The sequence below is a fragment of the Electrona antarctica genome (genome assembly GCF_951216825.1).
Source record: "Electrona antarctica genome assembly, chromosome: 5".
Classification (NCBI taxonomy): domain Eukaryota; kingdom Metazoa; phylum Chordata; class Actinopteri; order Myctophiformes; family Myctophidae; genus Electrona; species Electrona antarctica.
In genome coordinates, this window is record NC_136810.1 from 51,133,267 (window position 1) to 51,148,225 (window position 14,959).

The following is a 14,959-nucleotide window of genomic DNA, read 5'->3' on the forward strand; positions in this document are numbered from 1 at the left end:
TCTGCTGATGAAACTGTCCAATCCTACCGTCACTTTGAATATCTGTCAGAATAAGCACCGTTTCATCGATAGTTTCCTTTGGCATTAGACATGGACGACATGGCAGCATCGCCCTCCGTTAATCTGAGCAGCAGGTAGGTAAGATAAGATAAAGGGTGGATGGATGTTGCGCTGCGTGTCGTACGTGTCGTGCGTGGAGAGAAATGCTGTCCACCTGACCTGGCTAGTGGCTGATGGTTGTCAAGGCTACGGCAAGAAATTATGCTGAACTCCAGAAAATGTTCAAAACATCATGCAGGCCATTATAATCTAATCACGTCTCTCGGATCGGATATTTGAACATCTTTTCGGCATCTAGTAGGCTTTATTTGCTATAAGCGTTGATGCCATATAGCCTATACACTAGGCTACTATTTCCAAAGAGCTTTGAATGAAGATAGGACTACAACAAAATGCTTAGCGTGTAGGCGGCTATGCCCCGTCTTCGCTACGACGCGGTGTCGCTTGCCGACAAGAACTGATACAAACACATCGATGCGAACGTGTAGATCTGTTCTGATATAGTCGGTCGACGACACCGTCGTACGAAGAAGTGTGAGATGGGCTTAAACGCCGGGTAACCCCATAATATACGCACGCGCAAGCCAAGCGTGGATGGACCACCACTTAAAGAGACAGTTCACCACAGCAGGGAATCCAGGGATGCACCATTGGGCCGGGCGTGTTAGTGAGAATCAAGTCAAAAGTGGGACTTGGGAAGCGGATCAGATTCGTTTTGTGAGAGAGAGGCGCTGTGCTGCATCTGTCAAAAGCACTTACTGTGCCTGGCAGGCATGCCGTTCCACACACACACACACACACACACACACACACACACACACACACACACACACACACACACACACACACACACACACACGGTCTGAATGAAAAGTGCTGATCCCAGCTGGAGAGTGCATGCATGGGGCTTCTGCAGGCAGCACCACGGACAGCTCCGCTCCGCACACAGCTGGCCGCTGCTGGGGCGTCTTTCATAGCTGAAACTATTATGCTTGAGCAGAGAGAGGTTCAAACTCATTCAGCCTGCCCTCAGTGCCCTGCATGTCTATAACCATTCATTTGCCGTGTGGACATTTTGTTTTACAAGGCCAGCTGTGTGTGTGTGACTTATATTGTAATGCCACAGCAGCACATGTGGGGGCAGGACACATACACATGAAGTTAACATTAAATACTTATTCGAATCAATCATTGTGCCAAGATAGAGTTCATTTTAAAGCTTAACCCTAGAACACTAAACACGGGTCATTTTCACCCAGACAACATTATATTTTTGTAATTTTCATAATGTTTCATGATGCAGTGACAGAAGGTATAGGCTATTCTTCTTGTTTTCCTTGTTTTAGTGAGAGTGATATAGAAAAATCCCATACACCCATGCACAATGGGCTTTTATTTTTATTTTTTATACTGGACAATTCTCACATGTCCAAGGAATGGGTGGATCAAAGGAGAAGTTCCCAGTTTTTATTCTTTTTTGTGTGAATATTTTTAAAATAATACCCATGCAGTACCCACATTTTTCACCGATTTCTCCCGCCTATGATATCTATTTTTTATTTGTTATTTATTTTTTAGTACATAATTCATTCCATATGTTGATCTGATCTCCCATGCCAAAGCGCCAGCACTCACCCAGCAGTCTGCCGTCACCCAGGCGGATGCGTGCATGGCGCTTCTCGCCCTCAGGGCGTCTTACTGGTATAACATTAAGGATTAATAAGTGTTTCATACAATACTGTGACAAAGATGGAATACAGTATACCTGGCTTAAAGGACAACTTTAGTTTTTTTCAACCAAGGTTCATGTTTTAGGTTAATTTTTATTAGAGAAAGTAAAAGATGTTAATTATTTGCTTCTTTCTTTCATTTTGGGGATTTTTGCTGTTTTTGACATGGGGGCGGGGGCATTTGAAGTTTCGAACATGGGGCTAAATATGTATTTTTCTTTTACAAAATGTTATACCGATCTCTTTTTTTTATTATTTACTATATAGTCTTACTGTACTAGACCCCAAGAAATTATATTTGACCACAAAATATCATGGGATCTACTGAATGTGTCAAACTGACATATTGAGCCTATGACACAGTGGCTTCCCTATAGGCTACCTTCACATTCAGTAGATCTTGTGATCTTTTGTGGCCAGATGTAATTTCTTGGGGTCTAGTAGGACTGTAGTAAATAATAAAAAAGGCAACAGTGCAGCACTATCTCTCTCTCTGTTTCTGGCACAACAGCGCCACTTTTGCCCCTACTGGTACTCTAAACATAGTCACATAGGTACATAGGTTAAGACGAACATTGCTGTTCCTTGGAGTGGTTGCACCACTCAAAAAGAAATCGCCATAATATTTTGTAAATAAAGACGTATTTAGCCCCATGTTCGAATGCCCCCGCCCCCCTGACAAAAATAGCTAAAATCGCTAAAACAAAAGAAAGCAGCAAATGAATAACAACCTAAAACATGAACCTTGGTTGAAAAAAACCTATAAAGTTGTCCTTTAAACCCATATTTCATAATACAGAAATTACTCTCATTTGAGATCCCATTTGGTTTCAGTTTTAGAATAGCTCATGTTTTATGACCATGACTTGCCCTTCACTGCTCATGTGGGCCCTATTCATGAATCATGATGTCGCAGAGTTTATGAATCACTCATTAAGGAAATGTGGTTATACTGGTTAGTTTATATATCATTTCTAGCTGTAGAAAGGAGTGTCTGTCAATGTCCTGCATTTGTGCCTTAACTAAAACATGAGAACTCAGAGGTGCCAGGGATGATTTGTGGTTGGTGATAAAAGGCTATGGAAACTCCATTATTTTAACAACTGCGCATCCCCCGTGATAATTACTCCATGGATTTGAGGGAAAACATGCAGAGGAACAATAACTTATTGGCTCACCATCCCCCTTGTGAAGACATAAATAAATCACTTACTGATTACAAACCAGTCAAATGGTTGGCAGGAAAGCCAATCTCGCTTTCTCAATCCGAGGTAAAAAAGTTTTGTCACACACAGTCATCACTTTCCCTTCAAGAGCGTCTGCAGACGTACATTAATCAAAACCAACTTTTTCAAGGCCTTCTCTTGTAGAGTGGGGACAAGACAATAATTATTGTTTAAATCTTTTTTTTTCCAGAATGATAAAAAGGGATAGTTGAGCACGCTTTTCCACTTTGTACAATTACAGTTATGATAAATAAGCTCCTTCTAATTGTTATTGGCTCATGGTGCTAAAAGTGTTGACTAATGTGAATATGAAGACGATGAAAATTTGCTAAAATTATTGCTTATTAAGGTTCATCTTGAGTATAATGCTGACTTGTGATGCAACGGTTGATAGATGCATTAATAATAGTGATAGGGGTTGATGTTCAGAGAAGTGTTGATTTTGACATAACATTTCGATTTAGTTTAGTCATAGCCTTTTGGATAAAATTGTGTTTAGTTTTATCCAGCATCCTGTTTGTGTTTTAGTCATATTTTAGTAATCTGAAATGTTTTAGTGTTAGTTTTAGTCAACTCAATTGCATTAGATTTTAGTCGACTAAATCTACAGTTGATTCATCCATCCATCTTCAACCGCTTATCCGTAGTCGGGACGTGGGGCAACAGCTCCACCGCAGAGAGCTCCAGACTTCCCTCTACAGTTGATTAATCGACTAAAATGTATTTTGGTGGGCCTTGAAGACATCGTAATGCCTGATTTTACACTTGGTTGCATGCTGAAAATAGCCGATCATGTATTTTAGTTCTACTGGATCTCTTCTCCACTAGTCACTCCCTAACATTTTAGTCTACTTTTTATTTGTTGATGAAATTGTCAATATAGGCTATAGTCATTATGGCTTAGCTTTCATTTCGTTTTTATTTAGGTTTTTATTTAGTTTTTGTCAGTGGAAAAAAGGTGACTTTTCGTCATAGTCTTAGGGCCGATTCATACTCCTATTTTAGAGCCGAATAAAAGTCGAGCCTACAATGTGACGTCATTTTAGGTTCGGGGGGGCGGGTACCGTCCTAAAGTCGGCTCTTCGGTGCTACTGAAACTTTCTGACGAGCCGAAATCATTTCGGCACTACAGCGCCGAAACAGCGGTAAAATAGGAGTATGAATCGGCCCTTAGTCGACAAAATCAACAGTGATATTCAGACACATTGTTTTCAGTTACAGCTACGAGGACTACAGACAGACTGCAGACTGGTTGCTGGCCCAAACAGAGCAGCGTCCTAAAGTAGCCATCATCTGTGGCTCAGGGCTGGGCGGCCTCGCTGACCTGCTGGAGAACAAAGAGGTCTTCCCCTATAAGAACATTCCACATTTCCCCGACAGCACGGGTACAGAATGTGTGCGTGTGCGTGTGCGTGTGCGTGTGTGTGTGTGTGAGAGAGAGAGAGAGAGAGAGAGAGAGAGAGTGTGTGTGTGGGTGTGAGTTCGATATTTTAAGATAAGATAGCATCAGTGGTGGTTAAGTAAGATTTTGAGGCATTTTTACTTTACTTGAGTATTTCCAATTTTCAATACTTTTACTTTTACTCCATAACATCTCAGAGGCAAATGTTGTGCCTTTATTCCACTACAATTATTTGAAAACATACATTAACCACTTCAGCCCTATAAAGATTTCGGCCATTTGAAAATAGCCGATCTACAAGCTCACAATGCGTCACAATGCGATGCATTGTGAACGTGTAGATCTGCTATTTTCAAAAGATTTATATACATTTTATCAATTTGAAAACGTGTGAGATGGGGCATTCTACATGCTGCGTACTTTCTACTTTGGGTACTTTAAGTATATTTTGATACCAATATACTTTTGTACTTTTACTCAAGCAAATTTTTAAATCCGGACTTTTACTTGTAACAGAGTATTATTTTCTACATTGCAGTATTGTTACATTTACTTAACCCATTTTGGGCGGGAACCCCTTTTGGTGTTAGCATTATGTTATGCTTTAGCTATTGAAAAATAGCAGATCTACAAGCTCATAGCGCGCCACCGAGTGGCGCGCTACGAGCTTGTAGGTCTGCTATTTTTTAAAAATCAAAGAACCACTGACATAGAAACATAGCTTTTTCAGAAAACTGTCAGGATTTAGAAGACATTTTTAGAATCTGATCTCAGGTCAAAATGGGTTCATGTAGAAAATGTGAGTACTTTTTCCACCACTGGATAGCGTGTCTGTATGTATATTGTATATGTGACTGGTTGCTGTGCGTGAGCATTCTAATGGCTGTGCGTGTGCTTCTGTGCTCTGCAGTGCCGGGGCACGCAGGTCAACTGGTGTTCGGGGAGCTAAAAGGTCGTCAGTGTGTCTGCATGCAGGGGCGCTTCCACTTCTACGAGGGCCACAGCATATACACGGTGAGCCAGCTTAGTCTTCCACTTCTATGAGGGCCACAGCATATACACGGTGAGCCAGCTTAGTCTTCCACTTCTACGAGGGCCACAGCATATACACGGTGAGCCAGCTTAGTCTTCCACTTCTACGAGGGCCACAGCATATACACGGTGAGCCAGCTTAGTCTTCCACTTCTATGAGGGCCACAGCATATACACGGTGAGCCAGCTTAGTCTTCCACTTCTATGAGGGCCACAGCATATACACGGTGAGCCAGCTTAGTCTTCCACTTCTACGAGGGCCACAGCATATACACGGTGAGCCAGCTTAGTCTTCCACTTCTATGAGGGCCACAGCATATACACGGTGAGCCAGCTTAGTCTTCCACTTCTACGAGGGCCACAGCATATACACGGTGAGCCAGCTTAGTCTTCCACTATGAGGGCCACAGCATATACACGGTGAGCCAGCTTAGTCTTCCACTATGAGGGCCACAGCATATACACGGTGAGCCAGCTTAGTCTTCCACTATGAGGGCCACAGCATATACACGGTGAGCCAGCTTAGTCTTCCACTTCTACGAGGGCCACAGCATATACACGGTGAGCCAGCTTAGTCTTCCACTTCTACGAGGGCCACAGCATTTACACGGTGAGCCAGCTTAGTCTTCCACTTCTATGAGGGCCACAGCATATACACGGTGAGCCAGCTTAGTCTTCCACTTCTACGAGGGCCACAGCATTTACACGGTGAGCCAGCTTAGTCTTCCACTTCTACGAGGGCCACAGCATTTACACGGTGAGCCAGCTTAGTCTTCCACTTCTATGATAGCCTCGGAAACCAAGACGTTTTTATTTCCAAAAAAGTCTGGGTCCGAGTCCACTTCAATTCGGCATAGAGTAGTGCAAACATCACTCACTCTCTGCTGATTTCTGATCGTCTGCACCTTTGTTAAATTGACACACACGCACACATATACACACACACACTCCTCTCTCTCTCTGTCGCTCTAATTAATTAGTCTCATGTCTAGCAGCTGCGCATAGTTTCTCCCGGCGGATCCTGCCATGAGCTGCCTATGCCATAAAAAGCATAGGTGAGTTCCAGGCTACTTCTATGAGGGCCACAGCATTTACACGTGAGCCAGCTTAGTCTTCCACTATGAGGGCCACAGCATTTACACGGTGAACCAGCTTAGTCTTCCACTTCTATGAGGGCCACAGCATATACACGGTGAGCCAGCTTAGTCTTCCACTATGAGGGCCACAGCATTTACACGGTGAGCCAGCTTAGTCTTCCACTTCTACGAGGGCCACAGCACATACACGGTGAGCCAGCTTAGTCTTCCACTTCTATGAGGGCCACAGCATTTACACGGTGAGCCAGCTTAGTCTTCCACTTCTACGAGGGCCACAGCATATACACGGTGAGCCAGCTTAGTCTTCCACTTCTATGAGGGCCACAGCATATACACGGTGAGCCAGCTTAGTCTTCCACTTCTATGAGGGCCACAGCATATACACGGTGAGCCAGCTTAGTCTTCCACTTCTATGAGGGCCACAGCATTTACACGGTGAGCCAGCTTAGTCTTCCACTTCTATGAGGGCCACAGCATATACACGGTGAGCCAGCTTAGTCTTCCACTTCTATGAGGGCCACAGCATTTACACGGTGAGCCAGCTTAGTCTTCCACTTCTATGAGGGCCACAGCATATACACGGTGAGCCAGCTTAGTCTTGATGCTTGATGATGACAACTGGACACCTGAAAGATACTCCTGGAATGACATTATTTGTGAGCAATGTCCCTCCAATATTTTGGCATATGTTGGCATGTTTTATTGAATGCCTACATGTACAGATAACCTGGTTTAAAGCTACTATAAGCAATAATATGTAAAAACTTGAATGACCTTTTTTATATTTATTTTTTGGTATTTAGACAGCCAGCAATGAGTAAAAGGCTCCCAAAAATGTAGTCTCTGTGACACGTCTAGGGGCCACAATCTGCATTCAAAGATGTTCCTAGAAGCTTTGTCATTGGTCGAAAAAAAAAAACCCGGTCGCAATGACTAACCAATCAGGAAGTAGACAGGCAAATCGACCAATGATGACAAAGCTTCTAGGAAAATCTTTGAATGCAAATTGCAGCCCCTAGATGAGTCACAGAGACAAAACATTTTTTGGAAGCGTTTTACTCATTGCTGGCTGTCTGAATACCAAAACATAAATTAAAAAAGGTCATTAAAATGTTTACATTTTTACATATTATTGCTTATAGCAATATCATACTATAATTCTGACAATGTCTGAATGTGTGTGTGTGTGTCTGTCTGTCAGAAACACCGCCGTATCTCCTCACTGCCTGCACCAATCACTCCCACTTTTCACACAGGCATTGACCATAATAATATGGAGGTCTTAACGAAGCCCTTTTTTACACATTTAATGATTAATAATGAATTTATTAGTGAATTAAAAATGCGAAAACATACCCAGGGCAATATCTCACAACGGGTAAGGGCTAGTATAATATAATATATAGTATTTATGCCGAACAGGATAACATAAAAATAGAGACATCCGGAAATCATCTAGAACAAGCATTTCCTAAAATGTACAGTGTCACATTGAAATGAGAAATGTAATCTTCTCTTGACTCTCACACTAGGACGATGCATGGTCAGAAACATATTGAAATATCCACATCACACATTATATACCATTTCTTGAATTAATTAGAAGAAAACATTCTAACAAAGAGAGCAGTCAACAATACTAGCCTTGTGTAGCGATACTAATACCACTGCATGGATATTAGTCTCCTCCCTCTAATGCAGGGGTGGGCAACTCTGACGATGGAGAGGGCCACTATATTTCCACACTCACTCCTATAGGGCCATATATTACTGTCGTAGCAAAAATAGCCGATCTACAAGCTCAAAACGCGTTTTGAGCTTGTAGATCGGCTATTTGCTATTGCTATTGCTATTGCTATATTCAAATTGAAATCTTGATTTTTTGCTATTTTTGAATTGGAATCCTGAAAATTAACTTTTTAATGTAATTTCAAATGCCTTTAATTATACTTGTGTTGAAGCAATGAGCTACTAATTTAGACTGAAGTAATTAAAGCGGGTCATGTTTTGCATGTTGTGGAATTGTAAACAGCTGAAACCAATACTATATCAGTATTCTGACATTAACCTGAGGGCCACATTAAGTGAAGGTGGGGGCCGCATGTGGCCCCCGGGCCGCCAGTTGCCCACCCCTGCTCTAATGCATGGGTTTTCAACAGGTGGTCCGTGGACCACTGGTGGTCCGTGGAGTTATTGCATGTGGTCCCTGACCATGCATTTAGTAATGTAGGATTTGTTGATTTGTTTTAAATGTTCTTTCCACTAGTTGAGAAACCATGAACTGAATGACCTGGTGACCTATGATGATCGAGTCAACGGTTGAGAAACAGTGGGATGTATACACATGGGATGCATAGCAAGTGTTAACTTACAAAAGCACTAATCTTAGCCCATATCCCCACCCAACACAATAGTGGTCCCCAGGTTGATTCTAAGTCAGGGTGGTGGTCCCTGGTTCACAATCAGTTGAAAACCCCTGCTCTAATGTTAGATTTTGTTCTGCAATGTGCTGCCCCATATTTGCAAACTGGGCCCTGGTTGGTTATAGCCTGGTTCCAGGCGAATCTGGTTGGCTCGTCACCAATTCGGCCGTGAAGTCCTCCCACAATTGAGAGGGGCCAGACTTAATCTGCCTCTGCAATATGCATTGCAAAGGCAGATGAAGGCTGGCTATGCGAGGCTACAACAATACCAGACCCTGATTGACAGACAATGCAGCTGTCCTGATTCAAATTATGCAAATCTGCTGAGTGAAGGCATTCCAGAGAGTATGGCTGTTCATCTGCTTTAGCTCTGCCAGATTGGAATCATCAAGTCAGTTAAGTGAAGTCCAGTAGTGTTTATTGCGACCGAAGGTCGCAGTTAACTATGGAATCGTGCATTTCCCGAACAGTGTGTGTGTTGGTTGGTTGGTTGGTCAAGGTGAGAGAGCACGTGACATCACATGACATCATCAGGGATGGAGCACGTGACATCACGTGACATCACATGACATCATCAGGGATGGAGCACGTGACATCACGTGACATCATCAGGGATGGAGATCCCTGATGTCATCAAACCCTTAGATCTCCATATATGGAGCTGACCTGTTCTGACATTCCATATGTTGATCCTTCCCCATGTATCCTTTCTCTTCGGTGTCTCCCTTTTGACTGATACCTGTCCATTTAAACTCTAGACGGGCCTGCCCCAAAGTTAATAGTGCAGCCGCGCCCGGCATCCGGAGTTCTTAACAGGGCCGAAAATTAAGATCTTACCCCCCATGCCAAAGCGCCACCGCTCGCCCAGCAGTCTGCTGTCACCCAGGCAGATATGTTGATCTGACCCCCTATTCCAAAGCGCCAGTGCTCGCCCAGCAATCTGCTGTCACCCAGGTGGATGATACCTTGCCTGCCTCAATGGTTTGGCAATCTGAAATTACACTATGGGCATTTAGCGTTGGAATAGGCAGGGAATGACAAAGCTGCATTTTTACATTAGCATTGTGGCAAGCCAGATAAATGGACAAACAAAAAGGTAGGAGCGCACACCAGTAGTGTGGAGGTGCTGACCGCAGGAGATAAAACTTTGACTAAGAAAGGAAAGAGGCCGCACAGCTCGTAGTCACGATGCCATAAACTTTATTTTTCCAACGTTTCGGCAAACAGGTTGCCTTCTTCAGGGTATGAACCAGATAAATGGGACACTGGGCTATGGGATCTGTAGTTGCAGTCTCATACCCCATGTTGTGGCTTTTGGGCTATGGGATCTAGTTGCAGTCTCATAGCCCATATGTTGTGGTTTTATCTGTTGTTGGTTGGTTGTTGTCAGGGAGACAACGACCAATCGGCGCATTAGCTCTGAGCAATCTGGAAGAAAAGCGAATGCCGTTTGTGTCATGCTTTGGCACACATGAATGATCAATGCATGCTGGCAGGGACATTTACCGTACTGTATACAGTAGCTAGCTATACGTGGTTGAATGATCACCTGGTGAGGCACAGGGATAGTCAATCATCAGTAAGAAAACAAGCCAGTGCATGCGTGTTACTTCACAACAACTGTGGCCTTTGGCCCAGTCGACTATAAAGACCTACTGTAAGGGCACAATAATCATGAAAACAAAGTACAGCCTCATAATACGCCAGAGGTATCGCAATCCTCTATCCAGCTGAGGCCCTAAATGATGATGTTTTAAATGCCTCTGACTCCATTTTATTACATTAAATTGAACATCACGATGGTTAACTTCGTACATGACACTGCACTTAAATGAACTCTGGACAAGTGGACATCTGACACTAGTGTGTTCTACTTGGATTCGTCACATGTGTCTGTCTGTCTGTCTGTCTGTCTGTCTGTCTGTCTGTACGTACGTACGTACGTACGTACGTACGTACGTACGTTAAGTTTTGCCATAACGTACAGTACTTTGCCAAATGAAGCAGGAAGTCCAGTAGGGTAGGGTCAGACTTAAAAGAAGATGGTTTGTGGTGCTCTCTCAAGCTCTCTCAAGCTCTCTCACCCCCACCCCCCCACCCCACCCCCTTTTCCCCTCTCTCTCTCTCTCTCTCACACTCTCACCCTCCTTGACAGCTGGATGACAATGCATGTGTGTCTAGGCGAGTGTTGACCGTGTTGAACTTTCGTGCTGATCGAACTCTCTCCACCTCTCTCTTGCCCTCCCTCCGTCTGTGCCATTGAGCCATATCTAGAGGACAGACTCATGGACACAAAATCCCTGCCCACTCATTTCAGTGAAAGTTGCTCACCCAGCCCGTAGTCCCCCCAGGGACACCCTCCTTCTGGGTTTGGGTCCCCGTACATGGGTTTGATGACATCATTGGCCCATTCGCATGACCTTTCATATTTATCGACGTCACATCTACATGCTTTGAACTGCTTTCGTATCCCACCGCAAAAGGTGCGGAGGCCGCGCTCGTTGCACCCAAACACGCCCCCTACAGCCGTCTTGAGTGACAGTGACGCTGATAGGCAGAGCTGTTATAGAGACAGGCAGCGCCGTTATACGTAGATGGCGCCAGGCGATGATTTTTGCGTGTCATGATGTTAGCGTGTCATGATTTTTGCGTGTTTTTTTGCGTGTCATATCGCTGTGGATGTGGGCAGGGAAACAAACCTACCTTCTATCATGTCACTGAGCATCATGAAGGTAGCATACTGAAAGACCCACCGACATCAACATTATTGAAATTACAAAAATATAATTGTCCGGGTGAAAATCCCTCTGGTTTAGTGTTCTACGGTTAAAATGTATCGTTATTACCCATAATTTGCTTGCATGTCACAGATAAATTAGTCTCACGTAGCCAGACAACTATTCCACAATCTCCGAATGCTATATAGAGTCTGGAACTACACCTCCTGAAATCAGAGTAAGGAAGCCCGCATTTACGTTATTTTAAAATATTTCTTTATTTCCATTTCTGCTAAGCAGCAAGCTTTGATATACCTGTATGCTTAGATGATTTAGATTTATATTAGATACATTTGTGCGACTGTAAAGACGAAACGGAAATGGGGACGAGGCTTCACTTCCGCTTTATTGCTTACTCATGATAGAGCTTCCGTTCTCAGGACTGTATGATAGGGATGCACCGAAAGGGAAATTCTTGGCCGAAACCGAATACCGAATATAGGAAACAGTTGGCCGAAAACCGAATATCCGAATATGATTAAAATTATATATATTTTTTCCTACCATTGCTACCTGATTTGTGGCAAAAGAAATGGTTATGGCAAAACTTAACTTAAATAATAATCACTATTATGGGTCCATAAAACATTTATTCAGCTCTTTTGAATGCATTAATTGCATACACTATTCGGTGATATATTTTTTTATTCAGGTCGAAACCGAATAGGCCGTAAAATATTTTTTTTGCCATTTTCTGCCGAATATTTTCTGCGGCCAAATATTCGGTGCATCACTAGATGGAAGCATTTGAAAATTGCGAGAGGCAACAGTCTAGCAACGCGAGACTACAGACAAACAGACACTGCATGCCACACCGCATGCCCCAACTCAAAGTTTATATAATGTACAGTATCTAAATGTCCCTCTTCTATAGGTGGCGTACCCAGTACGCGTGTTCTTTCTGCTGGGCGTGGAAACTCTCATCGTGACCAATGCAGCAGGCGGCCTCAATGGCAGCTTCAAAGTGGGCGACATCATGCTCATCAAAGACCACATCAACATGCCAGGCTTTGCTGGGCAGAACCCACTGCGTGGGCACAATGATGAGAGGTGGCGCACACACACACACACACACACACACACACACACACACACATTGCGGCAGTTCAGTGTCTTGCCCAATACAAGGACACTTGGACATGTAGACAGGAGGAGCCGGGATTCGAACTTAATGTTTGTGTTGGCACCATTACATCACCTAATCAAGACTTTTTTACCTCTTTTCAAGTATAAAAATAATGAATGTCAGTCATTTCTTTGTATATTTCAGTTCAGTATTTCAGTAAAGTTTTTGATTACCAGGCAAACAAAAATGTATTCTTTATTCATTATGTTCCAATGTTTCATGCCACAAACACGATTAAACCGCTAAATAATTTAGTTGGCTACAATTAATCGTCAACTTAAATTCATAATTGTGACAGCCCTATATTTGTATTTTAAAGAAAGGTTTATGACCACCATGCATGCATCCAATATGGTGTTTCCATTGCAGGTTTGGAACGCGGTTCCCCGCCATGTCGGACGCTTACGACCGCGAGCTGAGTGCCCTGGCCAGACGGGCAGCGGAGGAGCAGGGCTGTGGGTCCTTCCTACAACAGGGGGTGTACTGCATGCTGGGAGGACCGTGTTTCGAGACCATCGCAGAATGCAAAGCACTGCAGCTGCTGGGGGCAGACGCTGTGGGTTAGTATGGCTGTTGCGTACACTCACTTAAAGGGATATTGACACAGGAAGGGACAGCTTCTCTGCAACGCAAGAACCACATTATTCACTTTAGCAACACACCGCCACACTGTTCGCAACGCACCGCGCTGTACGACAATGAGAGTTTTCTTTTTTACACAGAATAATTGTAGAAATTCAACCTTACTTTGACATTCACAGCTGCTGAGCTAACATCATAGAGATACAGATTCTGCTTTGAGTGACTAAGCATAATGGCGCAGCCAAATGGAACACTGAAAAATTCATAAGCTCAGAGATTAATATCTTGGTGCATTATTACCAACGGCATAAAGATAAAGACATTTATTTTCACCCAAAATGTGCTAGCTGTCTTCAACCAAACCATTTCGAGAGAAGTCATCCGAGTTAATTTGTCAAACATTATCCCATTCTGGGCGTGAACCCCTTTTGGTGTTTTAACTAAGCATTATGTAATACTTTAGCTATTGAAAAATAGCAGATCTACAAGCTCATAGCGCGCCACCAAGTGGCGCGCTACGAGCTTGTAGGTCTGCTATTTTTGAAAAATCGTGAAAATGCGGCACAAATCTTTGAATATATATTCTTTCAGAAGACTTCTTTTTTTATTTCGACGTCATGCCTAAATGGGTTATTTATCAATGGGCAGCAACAAAGCTTTCCCTTTTCTCTCAAGGCAGACTCCACTTTCCTGTACGTGCGTATGTGCGTGCGTGCGTGCGTGCGTGCGTCCGTGCGTGCGTGCGTGCAGTCAGTGTATAAAAGTACATTTCCTCCTTCCCTCTCTCCTCTCCAGGCATGAGCACGGTCCCAGAGGTGCTGGTAGCGCGCCACTGTGGCCTGCGCGTGCTGGGCCTGTCCCTGATCACCAACATGGTGGTGACGGACTACACCAGCGAGGAGAAAGCCAACCACGAAGAGGTACTGGAAACAACTCGCCTCCGAGCTCAGGACCTCCAGAGGCTTGTTAGCCATTTCGTAGCCATGATCTGAATAAGAATGCATATGGATAAAATAAGGATATAGGGCAAGAGTTGTTAGATTAGATAGATGAGATTTACAGATCTGTTAAAGTCACTGCTGGCACTTGAGAACTCAATTAGTGCTTTGTCGAGCTTAACAAGACAGATGGGGAAGAAATTGTCGGTCTTTCAACATCTAAAGTTTTTAAGCAGGAGAACGGTTTCCTCCTTTTTTTAAGTGTTATATTGTTTTAAGTTGAGTTGTTTGAGGACCCCCTTGAAAATGAGATGATGCGTCTTTCTTAAGGGGTTTATCCTCTAATTTGGACATAGAAATACGTTTTTTATTTGCCACTTTTATGCTTGATTTCGTAGATAGGAATAGATGTAGAGCGACAGGAAACCAAGGGCACAGAGAGGAGCTCAGGGGATGTGTGAGAAGAGTCTGATTGGAACATGGGTGGTCTGTAGTACAAGGACCACAGACCATCTGTGCACTCTCTGGTTGACTTACTAGGGACACCAGCCGTTATTAATTTAATA

At 43.5% G+C, this 14,959-nt stretch overlaps 1 protein-coding gene across 1 annotated transcript; it reads left to right on the forward strand.

Moving 5' to 3' along the window:
• Nucleotides 1-90: 90 nt before the first annotated feature.
• pnp6 (purine nucleoside phosphorylase 6) lies at nucleotides 91-14,447 on the forward strand (the record flags this gene model as incomplete). The annotated part of the gene is made up of 6 exons (XM_079502372.1): nucleotides 91-134; nucleotides 4,232-4,401; nucleotides 5,329-5,432; nucleotides 12,622-12,797; nucleotides 13,243-13,433; nucleotides 14,251-14,447. 6 exons carry the CDS (start codon nucleotides 91-93, stop codon nucleotides 14,445-14,447), a joined length of 882 nt encoding a protein of 293 aa, XP_079358498.1.
• Nucleotides 14,448-14,959: the final 512 nt, after the last annotated feature.